The sequence below is a fragment of the Apteryx mantelli genome, chromosome 3, assembly GCF_036417845.1.
Source record: "Apteryx mantelli isolate bAptMan1 chromosome 3, bAptMan1.hap1, whole genome shotgun sequence".
Taxonomy (NCBI): Eukaryota; Metazoa; Chordata; class Aves; order Apterygiformes; family Apterygidae; genus Apteryx; species Apteryx mantelli.
This window is the reverse complement of record NC_089980.1, coordinates 2,022,803-2,045,237: the sequence shown is the minus strand read 5'-3', so window position 1 is coordinate 2,045,237 and position 22,435 is coordinate 2,022,803. Positions and strand designations below refer to the sequence as shown.

General features: G+C 38.9%; 1 protein-coding gene across 1 annotated transcript in view; it reads right to left on the bottom strand.

The window, feature by feature from the left end:
• RALGAPA2 (Ral GTPase activating protein catalytic subunit alpha 2) overlaps positions 1-22,435 on the bottom strand; it is a 178,506-nt gene that overhangs the window by 116,094 nt on the left and 39,977 nt on the right. The window contains exons 9-16 of the mRNA XM_067292610.1: positions 20,950-21,149; positions 19,357-19,587; positions 16,499-16,672; positions 15,515-15,652; positions 11,427-11,575; positions 9,780-9,891; positions 8,052-8,289; positions 7,353-7,517 (exon numbers count right to left, since the gene is read on the bottom strand). Coding sequence (XP_067148711.1) covers positions 7,353-7,517; positions 8,052-8,289; positions 9,780-9,891; positions 11,427-11,575; positions 15,515-15,652; positions 16,499-16,672; positions 19,357-19,587; positions 20,950-21,149 — 1,407 coding nt within the window. The remainder of the gene's footprint in view (positions 1-7,352; positions 7,518-8,051; positions 8,290-9,779; positions 9,892-11,426; positions 11,576-15,514; positions 15,653-16,498; positions 16,673-19,356; positions 19,588-20,949; positions 21,150-22,435) is intronic.

The window sequence follows — 22,435 nt, the reverse complement described above, 5'->3', positions numbered from 1 at the left end:
TTAAACTGACTTTTCCACACCTTTCTATTCTTCTCTTTCCTCATTTTCTTTGCATCCTATCTCCTTGCTGCTCTATGTTCCATCGGCCTCTTTGCCGGGTCGGTACTTCTCCCACCATCTAAACTGCATCTGAAGGAAGCATCTTTGGAAGCCTGCAGAAGGCTTACGTGCCAGCTGGAGACTGCTGGGGCAGGAATGCAGTCCTCTCCTCTGCTGCTTCTGGCAGAGAAGTCAGCAGCAGTTTACAGACACCGGTGTGCCGCTGGCAAACCTTGGGAACTGACGTAAGGGAGGGTCTAACTAGGCATAAGGAAGAACTTTTCCCCCACGAGGGCAGGGAAGCACTGCAAGAGGTTGCCCAGAGAAGCTGCGCCGTGCCCCTGTCCTTGGAAGATCCCAAGAGCAGACTGGACGAAGCCTGAAGCAACCTGGTCTGATCTCACAGCTGACCCCAATTTGAGCAGCAGAGACCTCCTGAAATCCCTTCCAACCTGAATTATCCTGTGATCTTATGACCCTAACTTCAAAAACACCGCAACCTTTTCATCTTGAAGGTAATATCATTACCTTTATAATTTGAACAAACTCCAACAAGTAATATGTCAATGAACTCTTTGTGAACTAATTTTTTAACAGATACTGTCTATCTAAACACATCTGTTTATGTGAGCTCACATTGAGGCTATACTTGTAAAGAAATTAGCAAGAATTAGCAAGAAGTAATATACACAGATTGAAGCAGCAGCTTGGAGAAGGAGGATACTTGTTTGGTCAATCTACACCACCAAGTGAGTTAATACCTCACTTACAACAGATATTAAATATCTATTTATATAACATATTTAATGATTTCAAAAAAATGCTAAAGATATTTCATGGAATAGGAATGCCTGAAGAGCCACAATGCATCAGATGCAGAACTTTTCTTTTTCTTGCTTACAGCAGCTAACAACTCTGGTTGGGGCTTAAGAGTCAAAAATCCCTCTCGGGAAGTGAAGTATAGAAGGCAACTGAAAATCCATTTTTCAGACACCTACTAGTTAGAAATAAAAGAAAGTCCCCCAACAGGGTGGAGAAATCTCACTACTTACACCAACAAACCTTGGGTAGGCGAGGGGACTGAAGCGTAAGACGAAGCCGCTCTATACGCTTAGGCCGTTACCTCCGCGTTTTTCACATCCACGTCCGGCACGAACATGGAATTCTGTTCACGAGCTGTACACCAGGGCTCGTTTGAGCTTTATTTACCACAATAGCACGTTCCACAGGGTAAGACCAGAAGTAGGAAAAAACACCCTACTACACTTTTCTGAGTGAACATACATCTGCTTAGATATGAATAACCACCAAAATGTCCAGATCTGGACGACTGACCTATTTTTAGTTTTTGCATTCCTACCTCCCAGTATGTTTGTTTTACGCTGTATTAAAATTTAAACAACTACTTGGAAACTTATAATGAATCAAATTATTGAAAAATGTAAACATGGAGAAAGATATTATTTCTTAATAGAGAAAATTAAGTTTAAATAAGTTTAGTTACTAGGGAATACAAATCTAAATATATAGTAATTCACAGTAATCTTAAATATTAAAATGAACAAAATCTGAATTGCTTGCAGTGCTAGAAACATTTCGAGAGAAATCAGACACTATCCAAGAAATAAGAGGCACAGACAAATCTTTTAGATTTGTTTCTGGAATCAATAACTCCAGGAAAAATTCTTTAGAAGCAGAAATCCACATTTGTAAGCATTTGATTTGTAAGAATTGATTGTGATGCAGACTAAGACTTTTTTTTTTTTTAATCAAGTAGCTTTGACCAGCTGTATTTTTTTTGCTTGCACATTGTTTCCACCATCTCTTACATTCAAGCATTCAACTAGTTTCTACGTTAATTCCTTGAACCGACTTTGCCATCCTTCTTTTCCCTGAAGCAGTCACTTATCTTGATAAAGAATACAGCTGCAGCAATCAAATAAAAACCACTAGAAGTAACCACATTTTACTAACCTTAGTAAATTTGGAAAAGGACAAGATATGCTCTCACATTACTAAACTTGCTCATAAAAAGGAACCATCTCTAACAGCTACCAGTACTACTTAACAACCTGTTTTGTACAGATCTGAGGTAGAGAACCGGTGTAAAACATCTCATTCGACACTACTAAAGAATACTCAACTGGACAGAAAAAAGGTAGACAGATAGCAGTTTAAAAACATAAAGAACATTTATATACAAGATGACTTTAAAGTACAGTACCTGACAGTCTGTGAGAGCAAGAAGTGTAAGAGATACCAGGTAAGAGAGAGCTCACAGTGTGAAGCAGAAGAGGTACGCTTTTAGTAGCTGGCAAAGCCTCATAAAGATGAACACAGTTGCTGATAGACTGGCTTCGCTTAGCTTCCAGGAAAAAAATAAAGCAATAATTATGTCAGAAAGTAGTGAAATACTTATTTTTTTCTTATGATATTTGAATGGCAAGATACAATGAAACACAAAGCTTTTAAAAGTAAAAATCTTACATCGTTAAACCCAGAAATATTTCCTATAAACTGTAAGTTAATGATGTGCAACTGTATCCCGCACATTGAGAGTACTACAATCATGACCGATTTCTGAATACCACAATGCGCAATATTTCATTTTGGCAGCATATTGCTATCTACTGGTTGGTTTGACTCACCTGCTTTTATTTTCATTGAATTTGGCAGCAGAAGGAATATCTATAGCAGTACAGACAGTTCAAAACTAAAGAATGGAAAAATTCTCATTCAATTTCCTTTCTGCTGGCAATGCTGAGATACAGGGCTTGTTTTGGGCCTCCACTTTGAAAGTTCAGTATTTTAAGATAACTATGTCTTTCACCAACAAAAAACTCATTTCAGAGAAACATGCAAACAGAATATATGGCTAGTAACAACAAAAACAGCATCAAGCAAGCTGTGTGCATGGGCTAAACTGGCTCATGTATCAGAGATACCAGCAATACATATTTTCTCCTTTGGCTATGAAACTGTTCGGAAAAGCTACGACTATGGAAGATGTTGCTAACAGAGAGGAATTTACCAGGTAAGAACGTTCCCTTCGTGTAGCAATCCAGCATCTCTCATTATACTGCATATACATAGGGAATAGTGAATAGTAAGGTGGATGGTAAACATATCGAGGCAGAAAGGATCTCCCCATGAGATGAAATACCTCAACGGCATTTCAGGATGAACATCTGAATATACAAAGCAACGTCCTGTTGCTTTACCAACTTCCTCAGTAAAAGCACAAGCTTTCTATCCAAGAAATATGGTTATCACATATATATATATATACACACACACACACTTAGGTATAGGCCTCCACTACGTCAGAAGGAGATCTACCTGGCATATTTTCTGTGATGTACTACTTGATCCGTGAAGTCAGAGAATTTGCCTGTCTAAAATTTTTGACAAATCAGGTGAAAAAGAGACTGCCTTAGTTAAACAGGTTACGCTCCAAGGGTGTCAAGAGCCTCATGGGACTAACACCTGTAGGCAGCAGATCCGCAAGTTGAGAGTATAAACACAGCTCGGGTAACTTGATAAGGGCTCTTGTTCAAGGGACAACTGCATACGAGAAACTAGGAGACACAGTAGCTGGACACACTGAGCTATGGATGGCCTCGTATCCACAAAAGCCAGAGCTTAAAAAAGGTGTTTTCTTCAAGGTTGTCTAGCTACAGGCATCCTTTAGCAATATATGCCTGTCTGAGGAAAAATAAAGAAATAAAATCAGGATGTCCTTCTCAATTTTAACCTGAAAATGGCACTTGACACCACCTCAGTATGTGAACTGTGACATAACGTGCTGCTTCTCTCACTAGATATTTGAGCAATATGTTTTCTCAGAATGAATATAACTGAGAGCCTTCAAACCTGACCCTGTTTATGACCACCATCACTTCCTTTAAAACAGTTTTGACGCCCGAGGAAGGCCAAATAGCAGGTTTGTACGGGTAGCAAGGTAGTCTATATTCAGCTTACAGCAGATGAGGATGTTAAAAGACAGCCAGCTATAACCAGTAAAGGAACAAGCCTCGCCTTATCAAGGCTAATACCTACATCTGGATTTTACTGTGTTTTTCATTTATTCATTCCTTGAGTTAATGGGACTCCAGGGCATCATCATAGATCTCTGTGTGAGAAAAAACGTGGAGTATCCCTTTGAGACTCTTTCTCTGAAGGCATCAATTCTAAGTCTGCTCTACCAGAATCTCACTATCAGGTCTTGTTCAGAATGGCTGCTTTAGATGGGTGACTGGAGAAACAGATGGTGTTTAGAAAAAATTAATTCAGAAACACTAATTCACTAAGAGAAAAAAAGAAAAATCTAGTCACCCGTTACACTGATCCATCTTTGCTAGGGATATCTCAGCTTCAGACTGGGGAAAACCCCGAGCAACCCGATCTAACCTCATAGCCGACCCTGCTTTGAGCAGAGGACTCTACAACTCCCCGAAGTCCCTTACAACCTGAATTATCAGATAGGCTCCTGGTTTTGGTGCATTGAGTCTTCCTTTCCAGACTTACAAACAGGATGATGAAAGGGATGCAAGTTATGTTGTACTTTCAAGTCACCACAAAGGAAAGCAGAAAAGAGTAGCTGCAGTTTGAATGCAACATCTTAGTGAACTTCTCTTCAAAAATACCAAAACCTTTATGGGTGCACCACCTACTTTCAACTTTGGGAAATAAACCATCTTTAGATGGAATTATCACAGTTTTCTTAGAGATCCTGCAGAATCATCTGCTCTTTTTTCTATTGCATTTTTTTTTCCTCTTAGAAGTTTTACTCAGAGTAAATATCTTGAGCACTCATTTCAGGTTTTTTCCACTCATTCCAAACTACACCCTCAAAGGCATGCTACTTGCCTTCTCCTAAAAACTAAATCTTCTTTTGCAGAACTTCATGATCATACCAACACATTATAAATATGACGCCTGTATTAGATCTACTGGGTAAGAAAATCAGGATAAATGTGAAATGAAGGAAGGAGGGAAGGGAATGACAGCTGAAGAGTAGCTTATATACAAAGAGAAACACTATTTGCTTAGCTGCCATATCTTTAATTATGGAAACAGAACTTTAACAATTACAGAACGTATTCTATTTATCATTTGTAAAATTTATCATCTAAAGAATCACAGAATGGTTGAGGTTGGAAGGGACCTCTGGAGATCATCTAGTCCAACCCCCCTGCTCAAGCAGCGTCACCTAGAGCACATTGCACAGGATGGCATCCAGGCGGGTTTTGAATATCTCCGGAGAAGGAGACTCCACAACCTCTCTGGGCAACCTGCTCCAGTGCTCTGTCACCCTCACAGTGAAGAAGTTTTTCCTCATGTTCAGATGGAACTTCCTGTGTTTCAGTTTGTGCCCGTTGCCTCGCGTCCTGTTGCTGGGCACCACTGAAAAGAGTCTGACTCCATCCTCTTGACACCCTCCCTACAGCTTTTAACAGTTGATGTTTTTGGACCTCCATGGTGCTAGAGTGACCATTAAGTGTGCTTTCGTATTTGCTGTATTATCTCCTCACACTCACATGACATACACAGCTATAATACCAAATGGAAGTCTTTCCAATATCCCAGAAGTTCATAATGTTGTGATTCAGATTTGACTGCACTGTTATTCTTGCTACTCCAAATATAAGCAGCAGATCAAAAGAAAGCCTTAGCTGGAAGCAGCAGGCACTCTTATATACGTATGTTGACCCCTCCCTTCCCCCCCCCCTTTTTTTTTTTTTAAATAGAGTAGGGAGAAGGCCTGGGGGGAAAAGCCTCCAGTAGGAGATACTTTTTCAGCATTTCCATTCTGCTAAGGAAAAAGTTCTTCCATGAATAGCCCTCGTGTTTGTAACCACCTTAGGGACTACTGTATTTCATTCTGAAAGGTGACACCTCTGGACTCTTAGCTATTAAGTTACTCTTAGGAAAGGGATATGCATTTTACACAGCTGAGAGAATTATTTGCTATATCTGCATGTGCAAATAACAATTTTTCTACCTACTGATTTGGGAGCCATTGACAGGCACAAATCACATGAAGGCCAGAAGACTTCTATTCTCACATGATCACGAAACAAAAGATGAAACCAAGGGCTTTTACACACAAAGTTCATCCTCCTAGCTGACAACCCACTAGTTCCCTACCATATAAACTTCTCTCACTAAAAGTAAGATGTGCCTTTAATTTGAACGTACATAATCAAGAAAAGCCCTTGCTGATCAGTATTTCCAGGTTCTGTCTACTGCTCTGGTGACAGGTCTGCAAGAGAAATGCTGTAGCAGAAGAAACAAGGAATTAGAATCTTAACACTCCAGCAACACCTCTGCTGGAGCACAAATACAAACTCAAATTGCAAATAGATCTGACAGGAAGAATGAACTGACACAGTTTTGATTGTCAGAACTTTTCGTGATCTAAGCTGAAGACCGTGGCTTAGTTCTGAAGCCTATAGCCACAAAAACATACCGAATCACCTTCAAATTTTCCTGGTAAGTAATACTACTGCTCCATTACGAATGAGAAAGGAAGCCGTGCAGCAAAACATCTATTCAAAAGCAGGGAAGATTTTCTGTTGAGGGTTTTATTCCATAGCCCATTGAACTGGGACCACAGACACACGCTCATGGGAAATGAGAATAGATCAATTCAGGCTGCTGGAATGCTCGAAAAAATCTGGTGTCCTTTCTACACCTGGGGACTCAAGATATACCTCATCATTCCTCACTCCCGTTTCCCCTCTCTCCTGTTTTCCCTTATGCTTTCTTCTTTCCAATATTAAAGAGGAGAGGAAAAGAAAAAGGAAATTGAGGAGCTATATATACACACCTCATGACAAATAAACTGCATGAGAGGATGAAAAAGGCAAATAAACTGAATAAGAGGATGAAAATGTTTATTAAATACCTGGTTTACCCATGTTACCTTTTGCTCTTGGTAGATAACTAACTGTATGAAAGTTCAGAAACTATATATAATCTGAATGATGTTAAAAAATCTTTAGTTATGGACTGATGAAATATAGGAATGTACTTCAATTTCTTTACAAAAAATATAACTCACACATGATTATCTTGCAATGAATTTGTAATGCATTTAAAAGAATGCACTTAGTATTTTTCCAGAACATTTTCATTCTTTATTCATACTGATAGGGATCAAGACATCCAGACGTAGGTATGTGAAGTCTCTGCTTAGACATTTAATTAGGCTACACTGTTTTCAGAAGCATTCACAAACCAAAGGCAGATTTAGAACTTGAGTACTATGGGAAGTTTGGGGGAATAAATATTTTACGTTTGGGTCTAACCTGTTGCTCTTTGACGAACCATATTTCTGGCTTTCTCAACGCCTGGTGCTCCGGAGGTGGTAGCACTTCTGAATCTCATTGGCTCCACAACTTCAGGGTGACTTTTCCAGCTTAACGAAAAAGATCTTCCCACGACAGCTGTCTTTTGAGGCTCTAAAATTCCACCTTTGATATAAAGGAAACAAAATTCTCTAGTATTGGGTGCTTTGGCACATGTTTTTCTACAGTATGAACAGACTTACAAGCAAATGGAAATGAAAAATATTAATCTTTTGGTCTATACAGATGAGTTTTTACAACTATTAAAAACAATCACTACTTCAACTAGGTATATCAATTACAAGATGGCACATAAATATAGTTAAAATACTATAAATAAAAGTACTTTGAAATAATTTTTTATATTGATGACTATGCCAGATTACAGCACAGGAAACGATGTGTTTCAGTCTTACTACACAGAAAAGACTAGTCTTGAGCTGCTACTAAAAACTGATGAATAGTTATCTTCTATTGACTCTTATTCCCTTTCCTTCCACAACGAAGAATGAGAACATATAAATGCAAAGCGCTTCACCTTTGCTTAAACAGATTCTTATAACAGACTGGGTGGTATTTAATGTTAGATTAAATGAAATCAATTTTTTTTTTTTAACATTTAGCTTGTTTGATATAAAAAGCACTGAAACAGAGACTAACCTTTTCCTCTCTGCTTTTTCTCTTTTTGCTCACTCAGCTTATCCAAGGGCAAGTTGGTCATTTCAACTCCGTACACCGTCCTGGCTAACACTGCCGTTAGAGAATCCATGATATTGGCCCATTCGTTTATCAGCTCCTCCCAGTCGGTGAGGGAGGACAGGACACTAAGCAACTCATCCCAGAGCTCGCGGGAAATGTAAACGCTCAGGTTTGCTCTGATCCAGGCTACGATGAGAGTCTGCGGGCAAAGAAACAAGTGACAGCATATACCTGTTCCTGTGGAGACGAATTCAATACACCAACCTGTGATTTGAACAGGCAACAACCACCGAGTAGAGCTTATCGCGTTCAACTACTAAAAGCCCCCTTTTCTTTCCCAATTACTTCCTGTTTCCAGGGGAAAAAGGTTTTGAGATTACGATGCATGGAAAGGCTATTAAGCTTCAGTCCCAGCTTCAGGGGAGGTGAAAGGTAGCAATTCTTCTCAGCCGGTAAGAAACTAAACTGGCAGCGTACGCTCCAAACCCCAGCGGAGCAGCAGCTGCTCACTTGAACCATATACAAGCCCCACTACAGGTTTTCATGACTTTCACTCAAGGACCAGAGGAAAGCACACGTAACAAATGTACGAAATTCAGACTTCTCTGTAATAAAGCAGACTCTGCAAGTGAAATTAGCTTTTCTATTTGGATAAAGGAATTGACATCTTTGAAGATTCAGAAACAACTGATACGCAGAAATATTTACATGATATACTGTATCTAACACAGAGATAAACTCTGATCATAGTTTACAATTAATAACATATATATTATATATAACATAAACATTAACTGAATCACCCTAACTCAAGTTTAGGTAGCCAATTCTAATCTATATTAGCTTCTCAGATAAAGTAAATGCACAGTTCTGAAACAAAGGGGAGTAAAATGCAGAGTTAATTAATAAAAATTTAATTATGCTACATAGCAATACTGTTCTGAGAGAAAGGAAGAAAAAATATTGAAAATTCAGTTTCACCTATGCAATCTGGGGCCTCTTTCCTCATTCTCATGATTTTACAGAGGGTCATTAACTTTGGTGTCTTAAATATGCCTTGTCTTACTTTAGTTCTTCGTTATACGTACCCTTCATTTTACTTCCCCCCCCCCCCCGCATGCTTTGAAGAAAGAAGATTACTAACACAGATGGAGACATTCACTCTAAGTTCAATAACTATATTAAGAGACTAATCTTCCTAGGTTCTTGTAAAGTAAATGGAGAAAAGTTAGTTTTCAAAAACACAATAGGACTTCTGTTACCAAGTAGCTTGGTACAAATGCTTTTGTCTCGTTCAACTGACTCAGAATTTTGACTTGCTAGCTGAGTTTACTTCTAGGAAAACAGCGTTATAGAGCTTATACTTTAGCTCTATCTGAAGATATCTAAAAAAGAGACCGTGTGGTTGCCTGTTCTACCATGATTTGTAAATACAGCCCTAAAGAATAGATCGGATCAACTGCTTGTTTCACCTGGAACCTGTCTTCCTCTGTCAGTAACATTTTAAAAATAATTAATAATGACATACCAAAAATTGCATTACTAAACAGAAGTAGTATTTTGTGTTTTACAAACAGCTTTCATAATACTCTGCACTACTAAACTAAAACTATGGATAATCAAAAAATCAGAATAAATCACTTCATATCATGGAAAACCATCATCACAAAAAAAAAAAAAATTACTCACTCGGAAAAGCAATCCTGACATGCTTTGAGCAAATGTATCCTTTATTTGGTTCTCCTTTGGCTTCTGCATCACAGCCTCTGTTATTCTGAGGAGTATCTGTAACATCTGCTCCCTGATTCCAAAACAAAAATGTACTTTTTGTTCACATTTTATTAATTATACTTGCAATTTTCAGGTACCAAAGAAACTCTTAGTTCTTCGATGAGCTTATACATCAAGAATGTGATCATGCTTAAGCAGACTTTACAGATCATTTGCAAAACAACATTAGTTGCTTGCAGACATAAAAGCTAATTTTTGAGGAGGCGAAGTCGGGAATGAAAACAACCACTGAAACCTCAAAGCCAAATAGCAGCAAGATGAAGACATGGCAGAATCTACAGTCCTACGAATTAATTCAAGCACAAGTCACTAAGAATAACTAAACCCAAAGTGTGTTTATTACGTAAGGAGGACTATAATATTTAAAATTTGATATTTCAGTAAGTAGCCAAGTTCTATTTTGCTTCCAGAAAGCAGATGTTTTTAGGTGTTATTTGCAGTAAGAAATATAAATACTTGTCAGAGTGTTTTAGATTCAAAACATCAGAACCACACTTTATTAATAGTAACACAGCGTTTGCAACTTCGGAATTTTATTTTGTTAGTGCTTAACCATGCAATATTAGCATTCTCTCTATACTGGTATATAAACACCACTGGTTATTTTTTGAAAAAGAAAAGCATCAATAAAGCATTCAGACAGTACTACAGCTACAGCAGTTGAAGTGTGGCTGGTTTACAGAACCGAGAAGCAGAGCATTCAAACCCTGTGGCAGGAACTACCTGCTACCCGTCACTGGCATTGGAATCTATAGTTTTTGATCAAGCCGCTGACTGGCGAACGCACAACCACCTTCGTCAAAGCAGAGTACTAGAAAACCCCAACAACCTCCGCTTATTTGTTCCACAAATTATGTATTTCAAGTCAAGATTTAAAAAAAAGCTTTGAAATCAAAATTAAGTAAGTTACATCAAAACTAACCCTCTTATGTTTCTATGAAAAGCCTGATGGTTGTGAAGACAGAAAGAGTACACCTGGCGAACAAATCAAATAAAGCCAAATAACTCTTCTTTCACTCTCCCCTGCCCACTGCACCTAACTTCCAAAGCTGAAGGGATTACACCCAAGGAGGGGTTATGATTTTGCTGTGACAGTCTATACCAAATTTTGGAGGACATTTGCAAGCTTCTCTGGTTCCTAGTTGTTCAGATGAAATTACTGAAAAACTAGTTTTGTGATATTTCTGATGCGGAAGACAGGCAAAGAAATGAACCTAGACCAGACTTCTGTAGTTCTAAAGAAACAACTTCTAGATCAATTTAAATTTTAGTTTAGGGACAATGCACACTTCAAAGTTTGAACAGACTACTGAAAAACAGACAAACAAACAAAAAAATAAAGCCTGAACAAGAACTGAAATTTTAGAGTTAACTGCAGTTCATTTAAGTATCTATGCAAAACAAATCTCATGCGTTCAACTGGGTAAGAATATTGGATCTTGACCTGTAAGAGAATAAATCAGTCTTTTCCCTGCCCAGTAATTCTCCCATAAGGTTTAAATGTTGATATATTTTTCTTAAATGCTGTAAATACATTAAACTTACCACGTCTTTTTATTCATTGATAGTTCCATTATCATGCGCCTAAAAATACTCAAAACTGCTTTGCAAGCATCAACTTGCTCCTTCAGAAGTGCAGGGACTTCAACGCATGGCTCCAATAAGAAAACATTTGCAGAGTTTGTCAAGAATACCTTTGAAAGAGGCATTTAAATTCAGTTTACACAGTGTCACCAAAAAAAAAAAAGTCACATCTTACAATAAAACACTTGTCCCTCTCTAGCCACACCTTTCCCTTTCCTTAGGGAAAGCCTCAGGTTTTATCTGTCACTTCGACTTCCCTGCATTCTACATCTTTCCAATGAAAAGTAAGGAGGCGTTACAGACACAGCAGAGACATGCATTACACATCTGGATCTTTTAGGTATTTCCCGTTCTGCCAGGTAATAGTATCATTCCTCCAGCTACTTATTTCTGGCACTACATGCTTGAGCAAGCACCAATGTTTCTGGTAAGTTATGTTCAGCAAAAGCAAATGCAGAGTTCCCATTAATTCCAAGCACCTGAAGTAGAAAACATGCACCTCCTGCATTAAAACTGGTATTTGACTCCAAAACACGTGCACATAGCTTAATACTCATTTTTGAAATGCTACAAATGAAGTTCAAAATTTGTATTATGAAAACTCTCAATTGCTTGTAGTTGCTTTCCCTAGTCTCAGAGTACATAAAGGCCTTTAATCAAGCCCGTCAATCAAAATTGAGAATTACTACCTACATTAGCCAGCAGAATATTATGTTCAGTAATCGAAAAGAAAACACTGGGATGCCTTCTGGCATTTTGATGTTACCTCCTCTAAAGCACAGATGAACCGCTTTGATGATATCAGAAGGGCTCCCCACATTAATGTATGTTGGGGGGCAACAAACTGTTACAAGTGTCCATTGATTCCGTCTTTACAGTTTTCAATCTACAGTGATTTACATCTCATTAAAGTCGCTACAGCTCAGTTATTTAGGTAGCTACGCAGACTGAATAAGGAGAGATTCAGATCAACCGACATAAAAATCAACAGCTGTTTGGATCCTCTCATGACAGACTATACAACATTGTACATAAAAACTTCTATCCATTCCTGCCAAAAGGAAGGGCTATTTCACTAAAAACAATGTAATAAACATAATAATATAAGAACTTCCACTGTTAATTTTCCCCAAATAATCAGCAATGATATAAGTTTCTTTATGTGCTGGCAAGTACAGTGTTCTCAATGGAGTAAAGCAGAAATTGAATATGACAAGACAAAATTTTTAATACTAACAATTTTGGATTATTTAAACAAAATTCATTTTATGAGAAGGTTCTCTATTTAAAAGTTCTGATGAACTTTTCTGTGAAATAATCTATCTTGCCAAGATTTCAAAGCCTAAGTTTTCAATTTGTCAGGACCTGGGGTTTATATTTAGGTGTGCCTTATTCTTGTCTTTCCGTGAAAATCTACCCACATTTGACAGAAATCTAAAGAACAAAAGAGCCCTCAAAAAACAAAACAAAACCAAAGAAATCTCAAAACCCCAACAATGCGCATACACTCAGTAATAAAAATCACAAAATTACCTATTAAAATCTAAGCACCATCGACAATACGCCTGACCATGATGGACCTGCTCTAGCCTGCTCTAAGTCCTGCCCTGTGAATTAAGAGGAGCGAGTGTGGGGGCACAAGGCCCAGATCTGTGGGATAAGCAGAAGGGAAGCTAACTGGTGGACAAGGTTCGATGCAGACCCCAGAACTAACACTGGAGGACAGAAACAGCTCAAGGGATGTTGTTATTCCCTTCTGTTCACTGGAACAGTGAAACCAGTTTTGGGCTCCAAGTGCAAGAGGGACGAGGAGAATCTGGAGAGGGTCCAGTGGAAGATACCAAGAAGGTCAGGGCTTAAGGCACAAGCTCCATGAAGGAAGGCTCAGGGGTCTGGACTTAAGGCTGGTGAAAAGGAAGCTAAGGGGCATCTAACAGCTCCCTACAACGACTTCAAGGGCAGTTGCAAAGACTAGAGAGTCAAACTCTCTGTTTTATCTGGTTCCAAGAAAAGGGGCAACAGCCACAAACTGCAGCTTGGGAGGTTCAGGTTGGACAGTAAGGAAAGTTTTTAATTAGAAGGGAAATGCAGCTCTGCAACAGGCTGTCCAGAAAAGTTTTTCTTCTTGCAGCCTCTACCTGGCTCCTGACCAGCGCTCCAACTTTTCACCAAACAAGCATAACTTCTCTCTACAGCAAGGCGTTCTGGGCACTCAGCGCAGCAGGGGCGCACAGGAGACAACAGCATACGCTCATAAAAATCAATGTTTATGTCGTAGCGTGTAGGCACAAACAGCACAAAACAAGGTTGCACAGACAGCTTCAAGATTTTGAGCATCAGAAATGGCCAACCTTTCTAACCCTAGAAGCGACAAACAAAAACTTGCATATGGACAGAAGTCACAGCATACAAGGTGTTGGAGTGATTTTCAGATTCACAGTAACAGGAATTTCATCAGTTGAATTGCACTACACGGTTGGACTGTATGTGATACCATCTCAAACCAGAACCCAGCTTTCTCAGCCTCAGCTGAATACTTTTTTTTTCCCTTGTTTTAACAGTGTTTATAGCTTAGCTTTTGTAACTAGCCACAGCACTTTGTGTTAGCGATCAAAATCTAAAAGTGAAGGAAGCCAGAACATTTAAATGCTCCAAATTCAAGGCTGAAAAAGAAAAATAATTTTCCATTTTGAACTGGAAAGGAGGTTATACAGTGCTTCAAATGCACAGTAATCATGCCCTAAGATTGATCACAACAGAAACTAAGTCAAATTTGGAAATCCAGTAAGTTTTCTTCTTTAAAAGTAAAAATCTCATCAAGAAAACAAAGCATAAATATTAAAAGTTAAAATTAGATTTTTTTAAACACCTGATAATCAACTAAATGGACTGAACTCAAGATAAATCCTCACAGATAAAAGTGTGCTTCCTTTAGATCACTATTTACAATACTGTCCTGAAATACATTTTCAGTTGAAGTTTCAACATTTTTTCTAAGGAAATTAAGACTCATAGTCAGTGCTTCTGGGCAGGTTCTCTCCTAAAGTCTCCTACAGATACAGCGCTCCTTGAAGGTGAACTACAAATGGCTGCTGGCTCGATTCCCGTTCCTGACATAGGGCATCTTTCACTGAAAAGCCAGAGGGGGCTGCCACACGCGGAGCTCAACACACGCAGAGCGCAGCGGGGAGCCAACCCAGAACGCTCCCACATCACTCTAGTCTGGAGTTCGGCATAACATCCAAGAGCCGCGGCTGGCTATCGGTGCTCCGTTCTCCTTCCAGCCTCTCCAGACGTGTGGGTACCTGCACGTGGGAGGAGAGCTCACCTGCGGGGTGTAGGGTAGTTTACTATAAGGCAAGAGCGTCTGCTTTAGCAACGTAGGATGACAGCTTGCACTTTGCGCAGTGGAGAGCGTGCATGAGAGTGTGCAAAAGAGAAAGCGGAGCACACGTGCGCATTTGTCTAGAGCATGACCGGTTAAAGACAAAATGCGGTTTTACAGAAGGAAGCTGTTGTTTAGAAAGCTAGCCAAGCCCTATGACAATTGCTTCTACTTTAATACTGTAATGCATTTAATACTTTAATACATTTGCATATGCATCACCTACAAAATTAAGCACACAGTTAACATCCAAGAAGACTTTTTAATAGTTACACAAACTCATAGCTTTGTTAATTATTTTAAAGCTCATTTCTGCCAGCTTCAAGCACTTACTGATTGCAAATTCTATTACAGGATTCAAACTCGAATTAATGTATCTCATTAAATTTGAATGGAAGTAGATACCAGAGGAAAGATGATCTATTTTATTTAACATAATTTTCTTAAGCTGTATTAAAAATCCATGCTGTCTTTGCGAGTTTGTTGTAAGTTTCCCAGAAGTACCCAACAGTTAAATTAACATTTCAGAAAGCTCTAAGTATATGAAAACTGCTCAGAATAAAACAAGTATTTTACCTTAACTAGGGCTGTCAAGAACACTAGAATAAATTGCTACATTTGTTCCATAAAATATGATTATACTACAGTTTTCTATGTACCACACCTGTAATGCAGCTTGAGCACCAGCTTTAACGTTTTTGTCTTCATCTTCTAATATACATCCTCTGTTCACGGCACTAGTGAAGGAGTACGTTCTTCCCCAGCTGGATGATCGCTTATGGCCTGAATGGTCAGAGGCAAGCTTTCAAAAACACGGTTCAGTTAGTTACGAAGCAACAGGGGGAGAACTGTCATGTCTTAAGTCCATTTCAGCAAGGAATTCATGTCTACTATTTATACATCTCTGAACAAACAGATGATACATGAAGTTCAAAGAGTCATAAAAATTTTAAGGGCTGTCTATCTTAAAATATCATATATTACATTTCACAAAAATCATTCACTGTTCTAATATTTGAATTTTGAAAGCCTGGTAAAATTGTAAATCCTCTATGAAAATAATCCAGTCAAAACGAATTTTCACTATAGTTTTACAACCCAACCTTCTGTCTCAATATAGCTTCCCTTCAAATAGTTTCATGTCAGTGTCAAAGTCAACATTTACAGATGCATCATATCTTTACAAGATATGAATTCTGTGGCATCATCTTTTTCATATCTACATTGTAGTTTCCAAAAGTTAAAGTGTCTGGATCCAAAGTTTTGATCCAGTATATATGATTTCATAAATATTTCCAAATTCTTGAATGCTACTATCAAAAAGAAATGGTCCCACACATACTAAGACAATAGACAGCATAAGTTTAACACTGCAGAACATACTAAGTTCTTGCTTTTGTATTTACATAAATAGGGAATAAATAAGAGACAATCTTTTTCAAAATATAAATCTGAAATCCTTCCTTGCTCTCAGTAAGGGGTGCTGAACCCTAAGTATTTTTTGCATTTCTGCACCTTAAATACAGAAGACGACTTGTTAACCTTGCTTTTCCAAACATTTTTAAGTTGTTACCCATTCACAGTTAGTTTAAAAGATAAATAATATACTGCATGCAAACCGAATAACATAGTAGCACTGATACCATACATGTTTGCTATCCGTTTGCACTGATGAATCCTCCAAGTTGGTAACATCATCCTGACCATTTTCCTTTTTGTCTGGCTCCTCCATGAACACAGGTTTCTCTTGCAATATCCATTTTCGATATACCTTAACCACTTTTCGTGTTGCAGATATATCAGAAGAAGGCAACAAAAAAGCCTAAATTCAAAGTTAACTCAAATTAATATACATAGGACATAAATATGTGTGTGTGTATGTACACCCCCCCCATTAAATAATACAGCCCAGAAAGAATAAGGAAATGTGATTTTTACTTCTACACCTATACCAGAGCAAGTCACAGTTAATCAACAACCTATGCATACACTGCGATATTCCACAATTCCATAATTATCGATCCCAAATAACTTCCATGCTGTCCTTGTTCAAACTAAAAGCAACAAAATGTTTTCGCTCGTTGCCAGCTCCGTAACTTAATGCGGATTCTCTTTCCTTCTCAAACCGTCACGAGCAGTAGAGGTTTGGCAGGCCGGAGCTGTGTGCTGTGCTACACTTTCTAGACCAGCCAACTTCAGACGACATCACCAGTGTGAGATGTGAAATGCCACTTCAGCAAGTGTAAGCAGAGACAAGGCAATGAACTGGGATGGGGATAGCGGTGGCTAGCATTAAATCCTTTCCTACTGCGCATTTGAAAACCAACAGAAAAAGAGAAGTTATTTTCAACATGCTCCTTAATGCCTGTATTTGGGAATCATTCTGTAAAGGTGCCCTCTTTGAAAGCCTTCAGAAGATACGCTATCTGCTTCCCTGCATCTCTGGAGGTCTTTGGTGTCTAAACAACATATCATGATGCACGTTAGCCTCTTGCAATATTTTTAAGTCACGGAAAAAAAATCAATATGCTCACTAAACTGAGAGCGATGCCTACCTTCTTTTTCTTAAAAAAAGATTAACCCTTATTTTGATATGAAGTTTTTGGTTACAGCAAAACTCAGACTGCTAAAAATCAATCTCACTATGTAGTAACACAGTAGCATCAACTGCTAGAAGACCTTTGGACTACAGTGAACACACAGAGCAATCTATATCGGAGAACTTCACGTGGTACAAGAAAAGCATATATTGGCAACAGAGTGACCTATTCTGGTAGCAGTACTCATTATTTTATAAAAAACACTGAAAGACTGAAATACGTTTTTCCAATTAAAAAATAGATCCTTCCAGCTATGAAGCACTTGCTCTCCATGATTAACAGGGCAAAACACAATACCGTTTCATCTCAGAGTATTCATACAGTGTAATTTCCTATACCAAACTTATCTGCAGAAACAGTGCAAGGGTATTTTGCTCAGGTCGGGGGGAACCCTTCCTTCAGGCAGCACATTTCCTTTCCTCTAGCCAGCACGAAAGGCAACACTCAACAGCTGAATGTGGTGTTCAACTAAGAGTCTACAGAGGCTGAAGGGCTGGCAAAAGCAAGTGCACACATGCCACACGGCAATTGCTGTACGTGAAATTTCTGAAAAGTCTTCAGAACCACTGTCAGGTTATTAAGGATGCAGGAGCTGAAGAAGTCAAGGCATCTGCTAGGATATTAGAGCAACAGCAGCTCTTGCCAGCTGGATGAACTGGCACTACAAGAAACACTTCAGGAAGGCTGCAAAGTAGGGTGAGGAGAAAAAAAAGAGTCGAGGAATTCAGAGAGACTAGGGAAATTCCTGCAAGGCTGACAAACACGAAAAGGACCAAAATACCATTATTTGTGCCAATTACTGGACACCGATCATCATAAATTAGCAGGGGAGTATTGCGTCCCGTTAGCCTTTGCTCCCTGGAAGATGGCGAAGTTTTACACCCGCTGAAAGAGCACCAGGAGAGGGCAGCGTAACACAACGGCTCTCAAGCTACAGGAGAAGATTCCTCCCCGTCAGAGAGCAGCCGCGGTACTGAAGCGACGATTCCCGTCTGGGTACCAGACCAGACAAAATGCTGGGAATCTCCAGTATGTCCACATATATTTCTCCCAACCAATTGCAAAGATGTCAAATGAACGAACAGCGCTAGCAGAAGCAACAGATAGTGTCCGAATAGATATTGACTTTTTCCAATAAATACTGACTTTGATCCCAGGAACAAGAATCTTACTAATTCAAATAATAAATTTACAAGCCAACGAATACATCTCTTTACATACTTTTAAATTACATCTGCTAGTACACCATCATAGTAAGCAAGAAAAAAAAAAAATAAAGTGACACATTCACGAAAGACATGCTGCCATCTGGTACCAGCAACAAACTTCAGCTCCTGTAAAGTGGCTGTAATTTCATCATTAAAACTACCCATCTGTCAATAAGATCTTCTATCAAGAAGAATTTAATCTTTACTATTGATAAAAATGTCTAGGTATTTTAACTGAAATTGGAATTTTTACTTGGAGAACAACGAGCACACAGCTGCCATCACTTTCTTCATTTGCAATTTATCTTATATTGGAATCCTGTCCCAAGTAAATGTGGAATAATCTTATTTTTAACCAAAACTATTAATGGTTACTGCCGGTCAGTTTAAAATTACAACGTATAAAACATACTTGAAATCCTTCTGATTTCACTAACAACGATTACCAAACTCAACACATTTATAAGAAGCTTTACACTAAAACAAACAAATGCATAATGCTGTTTACCTCTGTTTGGGAAAATAAAAAGACCTAGGAAGGACTCCAGAACAAAACAGCGCAGATGTCACTACCATCGGGTTTGACGAATTATCTGCCTGAACAGGCTTGACAGTGTTCTTCCTCACAACCATTCCTTCTCCTTTAAAAAGGACATATATAACAGCCGCTGTACACACACAGGTTTCACACGACCTACCTGGCGGAAGACTTCGTTAACAAAGTTGACATAGCCTCGAGTGGACAAGAGGATTCTCTGCACCATCTCGTACACGGTTCGGTGCTGCTCCTCGATGCTGCAGAGGCTGGAGTTGCTGAGCCTTCGGTCAGACAAGGTGCTGCTGTTGGAATGGTTCCTCTCTTGCTCGCCTGCGTAAGGCAGGCTGCTCTCCAGCTCCGGGGTTTTGTCTTGGTTCACAACACCAACAGTCTACACGGAGGAAAACGGGTGCCTAATTACATTACCGAAATACTGTGCATAAACAGTCCAGATTTTTGGTGTGGTTTATTCAGAATGTAGGACACTAGCATTTATTTTTACACAATAAAATGGTCCAGTCACTAAATGCAACTTCAGTCTAGTGCTTGATCCAAGATGAAATTCAACCTCATATTTATACACTTCATATTTCCTTTCCCTTCCCTCAGGATAGCTGATTGCCTTGTCACTCCCGTAAGAGACACGAGCTGGGAAAAACAGGAGCAGACAACTGCGACAGGCACCTGAACCACGAAACAGGCACCCCTGCGAACCGGCGCAGGCAGGGGAGGACTCGCCTCCGAGGCGGGAAGGGAGAAGGGTTCGGCCACGTCCCGCCGAGACACACGCTGCACGCGGTGAAATTCAAACCCACCCTTGAGGCAGCACGGGCCAAGAGCTAACTCGCAGCGTCAGCTGATAACTTTGACACTCTCAGTTTTGAGGGCAACAGTATCTCTGTGTAAGCTCTGTATTTTAATTGGTGTCAGCTGTCTGGAAAATACAGTGAAAATAAGATATTCTTCTTCTGGTCCCTGCCTGTTGGAGTGACTTAGCAACTACTTAAATAAAAAGACAAAATTCTATGGAAAAGATCAAAATCAACAAAAAGCACCTTCAATAGGCATGCTATGCTGTACTCAACATTTTTAAGGCTTCAAACTCTTACACTGAAGACCTTCAAAAACAATTAACACAAAAACATACAGTTCTACCATAATAGTTAATGTATGCTTTTCCAGTGAATCCAAATTTGACATAGGCATACGATTCAAGAGAAGCATATAAAGTCAACATTGATCCTAATCTTTTAATAGGAAGATGGAAATTCTCTTAAAGAAAACACAATTTATTTTTTATAAAATTCATAGTAAAGTCCCTAATCCTAGAGAAATCTCTACCAGCAATTTGACAGTAAAATATTTTTCTAATATCTCACTGTAAACAGCTATAATCAAGAGAAAAACTAAACAACTTATGCCATTACTGAGAAACTGTCCATACCACAAATAAGTTTGACAGTTTATAGATCAAATTCTGAAAGTCTAAAGATAATGTTGATGCAGCTGTTTTTATTTTTATTTTTTGAATGGGGCATAAGGCAAACAGCCAAGGGGAAAAAAATTCTCTAGTACATGGCTAAAGGGCTTCCCCTGAAGATTCCGTCTTCCACCAAAGAAAAATCGATTTAAAATATATCATTTATTCACTTAGAGGCAGCATTTCTTTCTTCCTTCAGTTGTCAGTGCACTGTGATCATTTGCAAGGTTTGTAGAAGTATATAAGAAAACAGAAGTAAGCTTTAAAGCACACCTGAATAATTTTAGGGAGCATTTCTCCTCCATTTTTTGTATGCTGAACAGCAGTTAAATATTTCTTTTCAAGAAAGAAGGTAACAAGCCACTTAATAAAAACAACTCGAGCTGCCATATATGGAATTTTTGTGCTATAGACATTTTCATTGTTTCGCGTTGCAGTAATGTATACTGGTCTCGGTCTTATATCAGGAATATCTGGTGAGATAAAAGAGAAGACAAAGAAAATCTAATCTTAAAAAGCTGTAATTGCTTCCAGACTCCGGTTAAACTGAACATTGAAAATGTGACCAATAACATGTTTTCCATAAGAAATAAAAAAAACAGTCATTAATTGCATCTGTTAATACTTCTAAAGAAAAGCAAAGACAAAAACACCGACATTTCCTGAAGGGTGCAACTCATATCGGGCAAAACAAAGGAAAAAACAAAAAACAAAAGAGGGCTGCAGCAAAGAGAGGGGCAAAATTCGAAACAAAGAACTATTCCTACTACAGTGTAAATTAATTTGAGAAGCTTCACAGGTTTTATTAATAAGGTACAGTGAGAAAGACAGTATGGCTCAGGAACAGCCAGAAGCGCAAAGAACAAGAGAAGGGATACTTAGCACATTGGAAAGGGATGTTAGCTCCGGTGCAAAGAGCAGCGCACACACTGAAATAAGAGAGTGAATATGCATAGGAGGAAGTGGAAGATTGCATAAGTGAAATAGGTTGGGTCATACTTAATCCAGATGCTTAGAATCAGGGAAAAACCGCTCATAGGCTGCTGAAAAACAGGGAAGGACTGCGCTCTAGTTGGGAGCGACGAAGCTGAAGAGGTACAGGGATGCCTTTAGACACTAAACATTGAACCGCGAAGGACAGGACTTAAAAGTCAGAGAAGGGAGCAGAGGGAGGATGAAGAGGCTGCAATACATCAGGTGAGCATTAACACCACTGCTCCTATTCAAGCTCTTTAATACTGTTCAATAGGACATTGGGGAAAAAGTTAAAGACAAAAATGTGAACATCCTGAAACAAAGTCTTTAATCCTACAACTGTACTTCCTAGATGCTCCTAACAATATATTCCCCGTTTACAATTTCCTTCACAGCCACATATCTATTTCCTTTCATGTCCTCCTTGATGCTCAGTTTTCTCTTTCTCGCTTCACAAAAACAAGAAATAAAATAACACTATTTATGTTAACTACTCCCTCACAACTGGGCATCTCATTAATTGTTTTTAAAATCTTGTAAGAGAGCATATGCTGTCCTCATTACATATCACAGGGACACGTTCCCTGTTCACTCAATATAGATGCTGCGCCGGAGGAAACGTTCATGCGCAGGGAGGACCAGGACAGCCCATACGCAGCGACCAACAGGAGCAGCTTCATGGGGTATTACAGAAAAACTGCAGCTGAGCTAGAAAAATTCAGCAGTACTGTAGTTACACGCCACTAGCTAAGAGAGATGCTACCGAAAATATTCACCATCATTT